The sequence below is a fragment of the Mauremys reevesii genome, linkage group 3 (assembly GCF_016161935.1).
Source record: "Mauremys reevesii isolate NIE-2019 linkage group 3, ASM1616193v1, whole genome shotgun sequence".
NCBI classification, from domain to species: Eukaryota; Metazoa; Chordata; order Testudines; family Geoemydidae; genus Mauremys; species Mauremys reevesii.
Genome location: NC_052625.1, coordinates 82,064,125 through 82,079,275, shown reverse-complemented (window position 1 = coordinate 82,079,275; position 15,151 = coordinate 82,064,125). Strand labels below are relative to the sequence as shown.

Genomic DNA, 15,151 nt, shown 5'->3' with positions numbered 1-15,151 from the left:
CTAGTTATACACTATATTGCACTGTTGTGCACTATATTTTGTGTAACTACCATTCACAAAGAACATGAGATAGTGGCCAGTTTTCATTTTCAGTTTCAGGTTGTACACAGCATTCATTCAGTGCACCCAGAGCTTTTCAGTGAGGGTCAGATCAGCAGCTAGTCCTTGAAGGGAAGAAGCCATCCATCCTGGCATCATCTTGAATTTCTAGGTGATAAAAAGAGGAGGTAGCATTTTGCTGTCACACCCCTCCTACCAAACTTGACCCCTTTAACTCTTGCCACAGTTTAGTCATACTAGAAGTAGTATGAGAGGCGAGAACATGCGAAAGCCTAAATTATTAAATTCATCTTTCCTTAGCTGGGTATGTTTTGCAAAGACATGATTGCTTTGTGGACCACAGTAGTAAGGCTGTAAGGGGAATATTAGTGGTGGGAAAACTGCAAGAGGTTGGGTCAAAGGAATAGCTCAATGACATCTTAAACTACAACATTATAAAATAAATTACTGTAAAATTTTAAAATATAATTGAACTGCTCGGTAATAGTGACCATAACGTAATTAAATTTAAGATCCTTGTAGTGGGGGAAAATACTACAGAAATCCACCACAGTAGCATTTAACTTCAAAAAGGGGAACTACATAAAAATGAGGAGGCTATTTAAATGGAAATTAAAAGGAATAGTCACAAAAGTAAAATGTCTTGTATACTCCAAATTAAAACAAAACAAGCCAGTAAGAGGACCAGAAAAATGCCGCCATAGTTAAACAAGAGAGTAAAAGAGGCATTTAGAGGCAAAAAGGTATCCTTTAAAAACTTTGGAAGTCAAATCCTAGTGAGGAAAATAGAAAAGAGCAAAAACTCTGGCAAGTCAAGTGCAAAAGTATAATTAGGCATGCCAAAAAGGAATTTGAAGAGCAACTGGCAAACGACACAAAAACTAACAGCAAAAATGTCTGGAAGTACATTAGAAGCAGGAAGCCTGCCAAGCAATCAGTGGGGCCACTGGATGATCAGGGTAGTAAAAGAGCACTCAAGGAAGACAAGGCCATTGCAGAAATGAATTCTTTTCATTGGTCTTCACTGCAGAGGATGTGTGGGAGAGTCCCACACCTGAGTCATTGTTTTAGATGACAGATCTGAGGAAATGTCCCAGATTGAGGTGTCAGTAAAGGAGGTTTTGGAACAAATATTCACCCAAGAGTTCTGAAGGAACTCAAATATGAAATTGCAGAACTACTAACTGTGGTATGTAGCCTGTTGCTTAAATCAGCCTCTGTACCAGATGACTGGTACAGCCATTTTAAAAAAAAGGCTCCAGAGACAATCCTGGCAATTACAGGCCAGTAAGCCTAACTTCAGTACCAGGCAAATAGGTTGTCATTAAGCAAAGTAAGCACTCATGGGAGAAGAGGGAAGGACCTCTCATGGATCAGTAACTGGTTAAAAGGTGTCAAGTATCAGAGGGGTAGCCGTGTTAGTCTGGTTCTGTAAAAGCAGCAAAGGATGATTGGGTTATAGACTAACAGACGTTTTGCAGCATGAGCTTTACAAGGTGAATACCCACTTCTTGGATGCAAGAAGAATACCCACTTCTTCTTGCATCCGGAGAAGAGGTATTCACCTGTTAGTCTATAAGGACCTCTCATGGATCAGTAACTGGTTAAAAGGTAGGAAGCAAAGGGTAGGAATAAATGGTTAGGTTTCACAGTGGAGAGAGGTAAATAGCAGGTCCTCCCGAAGAATCTGTACTGGGACAAGTCCTGTACAACATATTTATAAATGATTTGGAAAAGTGGGGAAACAGTGAGGTGGCAGAGTTTGCAGATGATACAAAATTACTCAATTGTTAAGTCCAAAGATGATTGCAAAGAGTTTCAAAGGGATCTCACAAAACTGGATGACTAGGCAACAAAATGGCAGATGAAATTTAATGTTGATAAGTGCAAAGTAATGCACATTGGAAAACATAACCCCAACTATACACACAAAATGATGGGGTCTAAATCAGCTGTTGCCACTTAAGAAAGAGATCTTGGAGTCATCTTAGATAGTTATCTGAAAACATCCGCTCAATGTGCAATGACAGTCAGAAAAGCTTAACAGTGTTAGGAGCCATTAGGAAGGGAATAGATAATAAGAAAATATCTTAATGCCACAATGTAAATCCATAGTATGCCCACTTCTTGAGTACTGCATGCAGTTCTGGTTGCCCCATCTCAAAAAAGATATATTAAAATTGGAATAAGTAAAGAGAAGGGCTACAAAAATGATTGGGGTATGGAACAACTTCCATATGATGGGGAGATTAAAAAGACCAACGATTCAGCTCAGAAAAGAGACAACCAATGGGTGGGACATAATAGAGGTCTCTAAAATCATTAATGGTGTGGAGGAAACGTTATTTATCCTTTCATGTAACATAAGAACCAGGGGTGATCCAAATAAATTAATATACAGCAGGTTTAAAACAAACATAAGGAAGAAGTACTTCACACAACATGCAGTCAGCCTGTGGAACTCCTTCCCAGGGGATGTTGTAAAGGCCAAAAGTGTAAATAGGTTACAAAATAATTAGATAAATTCATGGAGAATAGGCTCATCAATGGCTATTAGCCAAGATGGTCAGAGATGTAACCCCATGGCCCTTAATCTCCAACTGCTATAAACTGTGATTGGACAACGGGGGATGAATCACTTGATAATTGCCCTGTTGAGTTAATTCTCTCTGAAGTATCTGGCACTGGCTATTGATAGAAGATAGGATAGTGGGCTAGATGGACCATTGGTCTGACCCATTACAGCCATTATGATGATCTTATTATTTTGTGATTTTTGGCCAATCAGTTGATGAGAGGTAGTGCTTCCTGTCCAGATCTTTACTTGGATAAAGGCACTTCACCATTCTTTGTACTTGACTTTGGGTGGATCTCCAGGGAGAGTGAGTCCTACAGTGAAGAACTCTTCACCCAAAACATCCTGATAGAAACATTTGAGAGTTTGTGTGATTATTCTCTGACGAATACATTTGTAAAAAAGGCATTGTAGAGTTTTATGTTTCTCTTAATGGTTCCAAAACAATTTTTTTTTGGTTTATAGGTAAAGAAATTTTTTTCTCTGTCAGCCTCGCAGCTGACATTGGGTATTAGTCAAGCTGAGTTTCTGGGGTCTCATGTCATGACCAGTAACAAAGATTTTGCATCTGGAACTTAAGTCCTTTGCTGGTTCTTACAGCAACAAATCTCACTTGCACTCCATAGCTATATTGGCCCTGCTACATGATCAGCAGTAAAAAGTAGTAAAAACTATATATACTGTAATGACTCGGTATATACATCTGTTGAGTTAGAAATTGCCATTTTTACATAATCCTCCTCCTCCCCCCTGAATGTGCTTTAGTTGTGTGTGTGTGTGTATGTATATATTTACCAATTTTGTGTTTTTACCGTCTTAACCTCTGGGACAGTCAAAAGAGATTAATATTATTCAAATAAAAAGTTTCATCCTTATTATAGTCCATCTATATCATGTGTTGACTATTTTTCTGTAATTTCAAGTCTCTGTCAGCAATGGTTGCCACCAGCGAAGGGTTTGTACGTTATTGGCCCAGCCTTGTGCATGAAGGTTCCTATACGGAGACTTTTACGGACTTTGGAGGCTCTCTGTGCAGTTTTCTAACAGCTGTAAAGGTATAGTACAAATTTTGTTTACATCAAAAGTATTAATTTGATTGCTAACTTAGAAACAGGAAAGAGTATTTGGAGCATCAAGTCCTAAACCCCTAGGAACTTTAATAAACTAAACAGTTGCAGAGTGAACTATGTGACTTCATTATGGATAACTTCACAGAACTGACAGAGAGGCGATACCACCATGAGTGAGAGCAAGATCCCTTTCCTCCCAAAAGTTCCAGAATATGACAAACATGAACAGAGAATTATTTTGTGCATGAGCTTGTTAAACTGGATATATTTTTTTATAAATCCCAGTTCAGAAATTAGATGTAAGCAGAGTAAACTGCAAAGATAAAATGGTGGTAGGACTACTTATATTCTTTTTTAACCTGTTATGTTTACTAAGGATTTGTGATTTTTTTTTTCATTTAAACATTACGTGTAATTGTTCATTTAGTTCAGATGTCAGTAGATTGACCCTGTTGGAAAAATTTTACCTGCATTTTGCAACTTCTAAAACGTAGCACATCTGAAGTCTAATTTAAATAAAATGATTTTCCTTTTAGGGCCGAATTAGTATATTTATATGTAACATTTTTGATTAGCAGTGAGTATTAAAACATCCCAAAACAACACATCTGTTGTTTGTTTAACTTAAAAAGTCTGATAAAAGAATTAAGCTTCTATCAGAAAATGAAAGCAATTGAAAGTGTGTGTGCAGGCATCTCAGAGATTTGAAGGTAGGTTTGCTAAACTGGTAAACTGAGACTCGGGAGAAAGTTCAAATGGAACTATACCATAGCATTTTGAGAAGTGTAAACATTCGTTTGAAAACATTACATAGAATTTTAGCTTTGCAATTTTTGTTGACTGAAATATAATTTCATAGGCTAAATCTTGTGCAGTGTTTAGAACATTAATCATTGTTGAACTCCAGTTTAATATTTGCTTTATACAGACTTCTTTCAATACTTCTGAGTAATGTGTTTTTCACAGTATGGGCTATATTCATCTCCCATGTAACACCATTCAAGTCAATGACTTTGCACAAGAGGTGAGCCTGTCCCTGTCCTCTCCACTGCTATTGCCAAATAGTGCTGCATTTCCTTTTACAAACAATCTGGCATCTTTTACAAAAACTACACTCACTTACCAAAATCATTTTTAAAAGATACCGAAATAAGTCTCACAATATAGTCTGATGGATATTTTCTTATGCAGTTAGTTGTGATGTGTCCTACGTAGGCCAGGACACTTCCGTGAAAACAGCAAGCTACCCTTGGAAATAATTTTTTGTTATGGAGCAGAGCCGTTCCTAATAAGGAGATTATGAAAATGAGCATTAAGTTCACAAATAATAGTTGGTAAAAATGTTCATTAAAGGTGGACTATTTTTGTGATCAATAAAACAGTTTTTCAAAAAATGTGGTTAAATATTAATTTAAACATGAGTAACCTAACAAATATATTGTGTGCTATATGCCATAATTTAAGCCTTGGAAGAACTATAAATAGTTGTTAAAACATCTGATACATTTCAGTTTTTATGTAACGTTTTACAATTTCCAGGTAAAGAGCATGGCCTATTGAAAAGCTGACCTTTTTAACCAAGTAAAGTTTTTCCCAGGCTTTTACAGCCAGCTGAGTTTTAAATTAATTTGCTGGAAAAATGTCTCATGGTGTATCTCTGCTAGCCCTCGGGTTCTTTGTACAGTAGCAACAATGGCTGTGTTCCCAATCCTGTTTTTCTCCTGGCCTGGTACAAATAATCCTTGTTTGACAGTAATTGTTGCTGAAAGTTGATGGTGTGTCTTTTATGTGTCTAATGTAGACATTTTTACTTTTTGTTAGGGAGGAAGTTTTGTTTTATCATCTTCAAGAGGCCAGCTTGTTCGATTGATACCAGACAATTCTGGTAAGATCCACCAGCATGTCCTGCCACAGGGGCAGGGCATGTTTTCTGGAATTGGCCGAAGAGTCTCCTCTCTCTTGGGGATTTTATCTCCCAGTAATGATGCTGTGGTAAGTTCAAGAAATAAATTATTATAAATAGATTTTTTAAAAAAATAAATTATAATGCCATGTTCCAACTTGTCTCACTCCTTCCTTCCCTTTTCACTCACTGCTACTTAAGGACATACTGTATAAGAATACAGAACTTCTGAAACCCACTCCATATCAATTATATTCATTAAGGCTTAAAAAAGAAATACTTTACAGTAGTGGTTTTCAATCTACTGTATTTTCATTTGTGGACCCCTAAAAAATTTCTAATGGAGGTATGGACTCCTTTGGAAATCTTAGACATAGTCTGTGGACCCCAGGTTGAAAACCACTGTTCTTTAGTAATGACAACCTTTCGCAGACCTCTTCGACATAGTCTGCGGACCCCTAAAGAAAACCACTGCTTTACAGCACTGTTGTAAACAGGAAGGAATAATTATCTTGCAACTGTTTTTAAATTTCCTCAGAAATCATAGCATCTGTGTGCTCATTAAATGGATGATCTGCATCCAATATGATCACTTGGACTTGAATCCTCAACCTGATTTGTGTTCCAGAATTGGTATTTCATACGCTTCCCAGAAGATTCCCTGCATTGCGTTTGTCAAACACCAAGTGGCTTAAAGCCTATAAAACTGGAGTGTACTACTGTCCCTCTTATTCATTTGTCATAGATTATCCCTGTGGTAATTGAATGTCAAAAGCAAACTATAGTTGGTATCCTATCTAGATGTGGTATTTCTCAACAGCCTGTGGCTCCTTAGTTTATTTTGTGGAGTGGCATTAGTCTTACACAGCATATTGTCTTCCTTTCTGGTCCATACCATACCTGATCTAGCAATTTAATTGCTGAGTGCTTGTGTATTTTTTAAGATTTTCACCACAGGAGGACTAATTAAAGTTAATCGAAAGAAACTTTAGTGTGTGCTTTACTGTCCAGTATTATCATTCAAGTCAGGAAATGCCAAAGTTAAGGTTGTATCCAGTGTAGTGGTACTTGTGTATTCTAAGAGTCTTTAATTATATGTCCACTTACCAATTATCAAATATAATGTACAGTTTTCTATAAAACTAGATGTGTGGTATTTTGTAGTTTTGTATATATACTCTGCTTATGCTGACAGTCTCTGAAAGTCACTTACATACAAGATGAGCAATGAATGAAGCAGGCCCTGTGTTATTTGCTGCATGTTATATAATATTCACTTTTCAAGGTTATATGGACATCTATTAGTATTATTTGTGACTTATTTTGTGATCATATTGTCATGCATATCCATAAGGAAGGACATAGTTTAACTTGCATATGAATATTAATTTTGGCATTTTATGTTTTGAGTTCTTAACCATACAACTCATATTAACAAAAAAACAAAAAACAAAAAACCTGTTAAGTTGAACATCAGCAAAACATCCTATCCCATGCACCTTACTAGAATCCTAGACAAAAGGGTACTTTTTCCTATCTGAAGAGCTGCAGTTTTAACATTCAAATGCACAAAGACTCATGCAGTCACTTCTGTGGAGACCATGCCTCATTTCCTGTGCATCTGTAACATATTTAGTTTATTAGCAAATGTTCTTTCAGGTCCTTGCATCACCCAAAGCATGATTTTTAAAGTATACATTGAACTATAGCCTGGTGTACACTTGAGATGTGCAGAGAATGACGCAGGGCAAATTGAATGACAATGGAGAAACTATTAGTAACTCATAGGTTCTCCCTAGATAAAGGGATGCCAGTGATTGTGGATCAACTCAAGTTTTGTATGTGAATTTCACAAAAGCTGGAGAGGAGCATGAGAGAGATTTTTGCTATTTTTTTTTTATCCCATAAAATAAGACTACTGTCTGGAATTATTTTGATACTTAAATCTTGTATCAGAGTTAAAGCAGAGATTGTAAGCTCTTTCAGGACCATCTTTTTATCCTGTGGTTATATAGCCCCTTGCACAATGGGGTTCTGGTCCATGAACAGGGCTCGTAGGCACTACAGTAATAATAGTTGTCAAATTGAGCATGCATAAGTCTTATCAAATTAAGAGTGGAGTGGCACAGTATATCAGAATAGTCAGAACATACTTGCTGACAAAGCTTGCCTTTTTTTTTTGTTTGTTTTTTTGTTAATGCAGCTTTCTAGTGTTCTTTGGGACAAAGAGAGATCAAGCTTTTATGCACTGACCAGTTCAAATCTAAACAAATGGGAGATAGACGATTCTACTGAACGTCAAGTTCTCAGCTGGGATATCAACAGAATCCTTAAAGAACACATCACAGATGCAATTTGGGTAAGAGGCAGTAAACTTGAAAAATAAAATGAAATTGGTAGTTAGCTGCTTTATTTCTGTCAGTGTAAATTAGTGTCTTTTACAGGGCTCTGAAAGTAACTATGAAGATATTAAAGGAGGAGTCAACGTTCAGTATTTGGATTTGCAGCGAAACCGGTAGGCATGAGCATTGTGTCTAGCAAGAGATGAACCATGTGCTGATTTGATAAGTGCTTTCTATTTTCCTACATTGTTTTATATGTAAATGATTGGGATTTTAATTACTCTGAAAGCTGTTGGTGACAAAGCAGACACCTCAGTGCAAATAACTAATTGTACTAGATGCAATAGTATTAGTAACTTAATGGTTTTAAAAATTCTTTACCCAGAATAACCCTATTAGGTTTCTGTCATGTCATGATAATTTTCTTTGCAATGTTTTTTTCCAGGAGGCTGGGTAAGCCAAATATAACTTCTGTGCCAGCGAACCAGAATAACTGGTCTCTCTCTGGCTTCTATTGGTATTACTTAAACAGCTTGATGGGAATTTAGTTTTCCACAGATTTTCAGTTTCTAGAAACCATTGCTGTTGCATTAAGACCGTTAAAACAAGAAAATACTCCATATACCTCCTCACTGTTTTAAGTGGAGACTAAAGTTTCTGTTTAATAAAAAGACACTTTTCTAATACATTAGATACCTAAAAATATTATTTATGTAGCGTCCTACCTATGTTCCTGTATTCTGAACCATGGTGCATGTACTTATTGTGTGTTGCTTTTTCGATGAATAGTGATGGACTGGTAATTTTGGCTGCAGCATGGCATCTTGGAGACAGTCCATGTCTCACCTATTACACTCTCATAACAGTGGAGGATAAAGGTTACCACATGTCTGATGATGTTGTTGTGGAAGTCACCCAATATAATCCACCCTTTCAGGTATGGAGTCATTGGACCTTTGCTCTAAAGTGAATTTGGAATTGGTCTTGGAAATAATGTATACAGGCAACATTTTTTGTGTGTTTTATTTTCCTCAGAATTAATATAAACAGCTTTTGATGAGAGCAGTACCTAAAGTTCAATGTAAAATATTTAAATTTCACGTAAAATATATAAAGTAAAAACCCACAGAAACTCTCTCCTTTTTCCCAATGGTTATTGCTGAGATATTTCATACTGTTTAGGTTTACTATCTTGCCCTCTACATACCGCCATCTATCTCTCTGTTGTAAGTAGCTTTATTATAAAATCAATTTTGCATGAATTATGAAGTAATTCATCCCCAGTGTCTTGAATCTGAAGGAGAAGGCTGAAGGAATTTTGCTGAAAATGAACAGCAAATACAGAAAAGTTAAGAGTAAAACTTAGAGCAACGGTTCTCAACTGGGGGTCTGAGCCATTTCAGGGGGGCTGCAGGGCCTGTGGCCAAAGCCCCGAGCCCCGGTGCCCCCCATGGGACCAAAGCCCTGGTGCCCTGGCACTCCCCCTGGGGCTAATGCCCTGAGTCCATGGGTGGATTTGGGTGGGTATGGGGGCATTGCTCCCCCAAACTGCAGTGCCTTACCAAGAGCAGGGAAGTCATGGGGGCAGCTCCATGCCCCCTCCACTTCCGTATCTCCCCTAGATCCCTGAGACACCCCCCTCCCCCACCAGGTTAGAGGATGGAAGCTGGAGCCGGGCAGTGTGGGGCAGCTGCTACTCCAGCTGGTGCCATGGAGCTGGCAGCCATGGCGTTCCCCTGTCTCCTCCTCCTGCTGCTGTGCCTGGGGTTGCGGCTGCTCCTCAGCTCCCAGCCCCCTTTGACTGCTCACGCAGCTGGTAATGGAGAGCAGTGACCACAGGGTGGGGAGGCACTCCAGGCACATAGCCCGTAGCTACCTCTCTCCCTGCACCCTGAGTTACCCCCCTGCCTGCACTCAGCCCCTAGCTAACCTCCTCCCTGCATTCTGAGCTACTCCCCCATGCCTGCACACAACACCTAGCTACCCCCTGCCCTCTGAACAGTTTTCAAACTTTTTGAGCTGAGCCACCCCTCTTTGAGTTATAATTTTTGGTTGCACCCTCCTCTCCCCCAGAACCCAGGCAGGCTGTCCCTTCCTGCCCTCCCCACAGTAGAAGTCAAACTACACCCCCCGCCCCCACTGGGCCCTGGAGTTTTTATAGCATGTTGGGGGGGGGGGGGCTCAGAAAGAAAAAGGTTGAGAACCCCTGACTTAGAGGTTAAAAGCGATTGTTGAGATAGCTTTTAATTTTAAAGCTTGATCTTTGTCTTTTTAGAGCTTTTAAAGCAGTTAAATAATACTGAGTAAGAAGAAAAAAGGATACTTGAGCATTTCAGCCAGATGTGAATCTTCTTGTCTTTATTTTAAAGTGAATCTTTTGTGAGATTTGGGCATTACCTGATTACATGGATTTATATGCTGTTAATCAGTGATATTCAGACTTTAGTAGTTCAGGAGCCAAATTAGCGATCAACATTACCCTAAAGAGCCTCAGTAGTGTGAATTCATTGTTTCATTTACTATAGTACTATATATTTAAACAGTATGACAGGGAAAATAAATATTATTCTCACAGCAAAATGACTGACTAAGTATTATTTTATCAGCTACAATTGGTTAATAACATAGCAAAAGCATCCTGATTGGTTAATAACTTTGGTTAATAATTAAATCAGTGTTTTAATATCATGTGCTGCAAGGAGCTGCAGTAGACTCTTTAAAGAGCCACTTGTGGCTCGTGAGCCTCAGTTTCAGTATCACTGCTGAGATTGTTTTATAGGGTACCTTGTGCTATATATACTGAACTAATTTTCTAATCTGCAGTTGCTTCTTTATTTTTTTATACTTTGTACTGATGCTCCGCAAAGCCAGCTGAAGGTTCTGAATTCCGTCTAGTATCCCCAATATACATACCCTTCTTCCCCCCCTCAGATGCAATCATATGCTCAAAAAAGAGGCTTTGCCTCCGCTGCTGTCCGGCTTGTTGATATTTTAGAACCTCATGCTTTTGCTAAGAACTGAAAAACCAGACCAGTTTTGAATTTAAATTTCCTGGCTTCTAATGGATATTTTTTTGGGGGGGCGGGCGGGGGAGGTTGTCAGAATCTTAGCTTTTAAAAAATGTATATACTCTGTTATTTGATACATCAGTCTGCTTTACTAGCCTCTCTAATACCAATAATCTTGAATATCTCTGATAATTAAACCCATCTATACCTAGTTTTCAGCAATCAGATCTTTAGTTACAGATGTACTGCAGATTTCTAACAGAAATCCATGAAGTGTGCTTAAAGTATATTTGCTTACACAACTGACACTTCACAAAAAATGTTTCATGAAGTGTCAATGTCTCTTTAATTAAGCTTTTACGTTCATGAATATTAGCTTTGACCTAACTTAATATGACTGGTATTTCTTCCATGGTGTCAATTTTAAAATTGGTTCTTACATTAGGAGGAGTATCTAATGGCTGCTGAATTACTGATTTGTTCACCTCTCTCCTATCCTGGTGAAAGTATACCTCCATCTCTTTTGGAGTTGGCAGGTGATGAAACAGATCTTAAATATTCAGAGCAAATTAGAAATAGAAATTGGGATCCTTTTAAAATAACTTTGTGATAGATGTGTCTGTCATCTTAAAATTAAGAAAAGGCAGATATTCATGTTTGTACAACTTTTTGAACATTTTTAAAGTGCAGTATTAAGTGTTAAATATTGTTTATTTATGTATTCTGTCATTCTTCTGAACACTTGTAGTCTGAAGAACTGGTGTGCTGTTTCGTGGTCCCAGACTTCTTTAACCATGCTGCCTACCTGTACACTGAAGATGAGGTCTTTGCTTGTTCAACTGGAACTGGAAGAATTTCTTTACCACAGGAGAAAATTTTTTTTGGTGCACAAGGTAATAGCAACAGGAAACTTACCGTATATACTTGATCATAAGCTGGTTCGTTTATAAGCCGACTCCCCCCCCCCCCCCGCCCCCCAAGATGGATAAGTAAAAATGGAAAATTTTTATAACCCATTCATAAGCCAACCCTATAATTCAGGGGTCAGCAAACTTTGGCTCCCAGGCCATCAGGATAAGCCGCTGGCGGGCTGAGATGGTTTATTTATCTCAAGCGTCTGCAGGCACAGAGGTAAACCTAAGTAAACAAAGTGTCCCGGTGCACCAGCGGCTTATCCTGATGGGCCGGGACAGCAACTGGTGGGGAATTTTTTTTGTGGGGGGTGGGGGGAAAAGCTGGGAGTCAGGGGAATAACCCCTGTGACCACCCCTCACGTGACCCCACCCCTAGCCCTGGACCCCCACACACTCCCTATCCCATTCCTTCCTACCTTATCTGGGGAGGGCCAGGAGAGGATGTCTCTGACCTGGCTGGAGCTGCTCCGGCAGGCTGGGCAGCGTGACCGCAGCCTGCTCCGGCGGGCCAGACCAGGCGGTGCGGCCGCAGCATGTTCCAGCGGGCTGGGCTGGGTGGCACAGTTACAGCATGCTTCGTCAGCGTGGCCATAGCCTGCTCTGGGGGGCAGGGCTGAGCAGCGAGTCTGCAGCCTGCCAACCCCAGAGCTGCAGCTTGGCCAGAAGCGGAGAGACTCTGGCCCCGCCTTTTCCCTTCTGGATCTGCTGGCTGTGCTGCCTCTCCTTGCTTCCTCTATTGGAGGGAGGGGCTGTGTCCCACCTCTCCCTCTCTATACTCATTCATAAGCCAACCCCCTTCTCTGGTGCTTCCCTTTTTTACTAAAAAAGTTCGGCGTATGAATGAGTATATACGGTAATTTGTATTAACTCACTTAGTTAACCATATTGACAGAATATTTCTTCATTGATTTTAATTATTTCCAAACTGCATTTAGATTGAGCCATATGTTTTGGCATTCTGTTCCTTCATGCAAGGATCCCCAGTTACCTCAAAACTAAAGATTGAGGCAACATGGGCTGATGGAATGAACAAAGGTTTGGTAGTCAAAAGTCTGAACTCTAATGCTAGTTGTTGCCGCTAGTTCTTTCTCTGGCCTGCAGCCAGTCACTTTACTACTTTGCATCAGCTTCCCTGTGTGTGAAATGTATAATAAGTTGTTTGTGCAAACAATTTTGAATATATATATACACACACACAAGTGCTGAGTATATTTTTTTTTATATACTGCTTGCAAAAAGTCTGGGATTTTACTCTAAATATGGGATTGAAACTCACTTGACAGGAGACGGACAGAAAATGAAAATAAGATGATATTGTGCAACTGTGCAGCCCTATTTTTAAATACAACTGAATCTTGCTTATTCTGATAGACTCATAGAGTTTAAGGTCAGAACAAACCATCATCATCATGACGACCTGCGCATTGCAGGCCACAGAAGTTCACTCACCTACCCACTCCTGTAATAGATCCCTAAATTCTGGCTGAGTTATTGAAGTCCTCAAATCATTATTTAAAGACTTCAAGTTACAGAGAATCCACCATTTACACATGTTTAAACCTGCAGGTGACCCATGTTGCAGAGGAAGGCTTCTCTGCAAACCAAACAAATCTCTCTCTCCACCTGGAAATTTGAGATTTGAGTAGACCACTGTAGTGAGGTCTGCTATTAGTATTTTATAGTACAGTTCTTTTACTAGGATAGTATGCTGTATAACATGAAATAAAGCTGGACTTTCATTAAATATTCTCACATATTAAAGTATCTGGTTTTTGGATTTTTTTCTAAAATTAGGTTTGTTTGCTTAGTTATTACCTCATATCATTCAGTAATCTGCAGTGAGTCTTTTTGTTTGTTTGAATCATCAAGTCTCTTGTGAATTACTGCTGTTAGCTGATTCATGGGAAAATTTAGTAAATGTCTACTTGAAGATCAAGCTATGAATGCAGCATTATATAATCATTTTATTTATTACATGTCTTGTTTTCCCTTCCCATTAGGGGATAGCATTTTAGGAGCAGGTTCTTACACCGGAGTTCCCATATTTTTCACCAGAAAAAGTGGGCTTGTGGCCATCTTTTCTAGGGAAAATGTGACTGTGCTTCCTGAAGACCTTGAGGATTCCCTGTCATCTTCTGTAGCTGGACCAAACAATGAGGTAATATTTAGTATGAAAATTCAAAACCTCGGAATGCAAAAAGAAAGTATGTCTAGAGTTCACTCACCTTCACAGTTTCATTCACAGAAAATTTTAATTTTTGTATAGATCTAACTGAAAACAATTTTTACAATATTTTGAAATTCCCAGTCAAATTGATATTTGTCAGCCAGCTCTACTCATTTGAATAATGTGCTACTTTAATTCTACTTTTTTTTATCAAGTAACCCACTCTTTTTAGAATGGAAAAAAGTTTTTTCACATCCGTATTTAACTTTTATACAATATGCATTTACTTAAAATCTCAGATGAGTTACCTTGTCAAGAATATTTTTCTAAAGCAGAATGTTTTGCCCAAAATTTTTTAGAGAGAGATGGAAGCTGGGCTTTTAGTATGGGGCTGACCAGTTCTTTAGTTAGCTAATAACTAAGAATGAATTGGTCAGTATCCCATTTATCTTAACCTCTAGGATCAGTTGCTGTAGTAGTACCTCATAATGGAGGGACCTTATGACCATTACTTTGTCTAGATCAGTCTGTACAGCTTCTGAACTGTGATCCTGTTACCTTTGCCCCAGTCTCTTTTGTTGTTGTGATCAGCAAGAACATCCCACAGGAATAAAAACTTTAGATTTGGCAGGTCTATTATAATCCTAAACCATTGTTATTTTAGAAAGATTACTTTCCTTCCATACTGAGGTTTGTATTTGCCTATGTTCCCTTCGGTCTAAATTTTTACTTTACATTTCAGGGTTCTGCATTTGATGCCACCAGTAGAATGGAGATTATAGCACAAGAGGATAAAACTAAATTACTGAAAGTTGCTTTTCTACAGTACTGCAGGTATGAGGAGTCACTATGTTGATATACTAGAGAGGGCAAGTTTGTTTTTAATTAAGGGATTCTCTTGATAAAAATAAAATGCATGCTGATTAATTAAAAATCACCATGTACACATGTTTAATATATCCCTTTTCTAGAAAAGTGTGTACACACCTTGGACACTGTTGAGTAAATTGTTATTGACAATTTTGTTCTGACTAGCTGTTTTATTTTCCCTGAAATGCTTTTCATATTGGTTGAATTTTTCTGGATTTTCAACACACACATCCCACAGCCCA

At 38.6% G+C, this 15,151-nt stretch overlaps 1 protein-coding gene across 1 annotated transcript in view; it reads left to right on the top strand.

Annotated features, from left to right (window-relative positions):
* The window catches only part of NUP133 (nucleoporin 133), a 56,616-nt gene that overhangs the window by 7,367 nt on the left and 34,098 nt on the right, over positions 1 to 15,151 (top strand). Inside the window, exons 5-12 of the mRNA XM_039531442.1 lie at positions 3,559 to 3,690; positions 5,527 to 5,697; positions 7,812 to 7,967; positions 8,053 to 8,123; positions 8,740 to 8,887; positions 11,707 to 11,851; positions 13,873 to 14,030; positions 14,782 to 14,873. Of these exons, the coding sequence (XP_039387376.1) occupies positions 3,559 to 3,690; positions 5,527 to 5,697; positions 7,812 to 7,967; positions 8,053 to 8,123; positions 8,740 to 8,887; positions 11,707 to 11,851; positions 13,873 to 14,030; positions 14,782 to 14,873 (1,073 nt within the window). The remainder of the gene's footprint in view (positions 1 to 3,558; positions 3,691 to 5,526; positions 5,698 to 7,811; positions 7,968 to 8,052; positions 8,124 to 8,739; positions 8,888 to 11,706; positions 11,852 to 13,872; positions 14,031 to 14,781; positions 14,874 to 15,151) is intronic.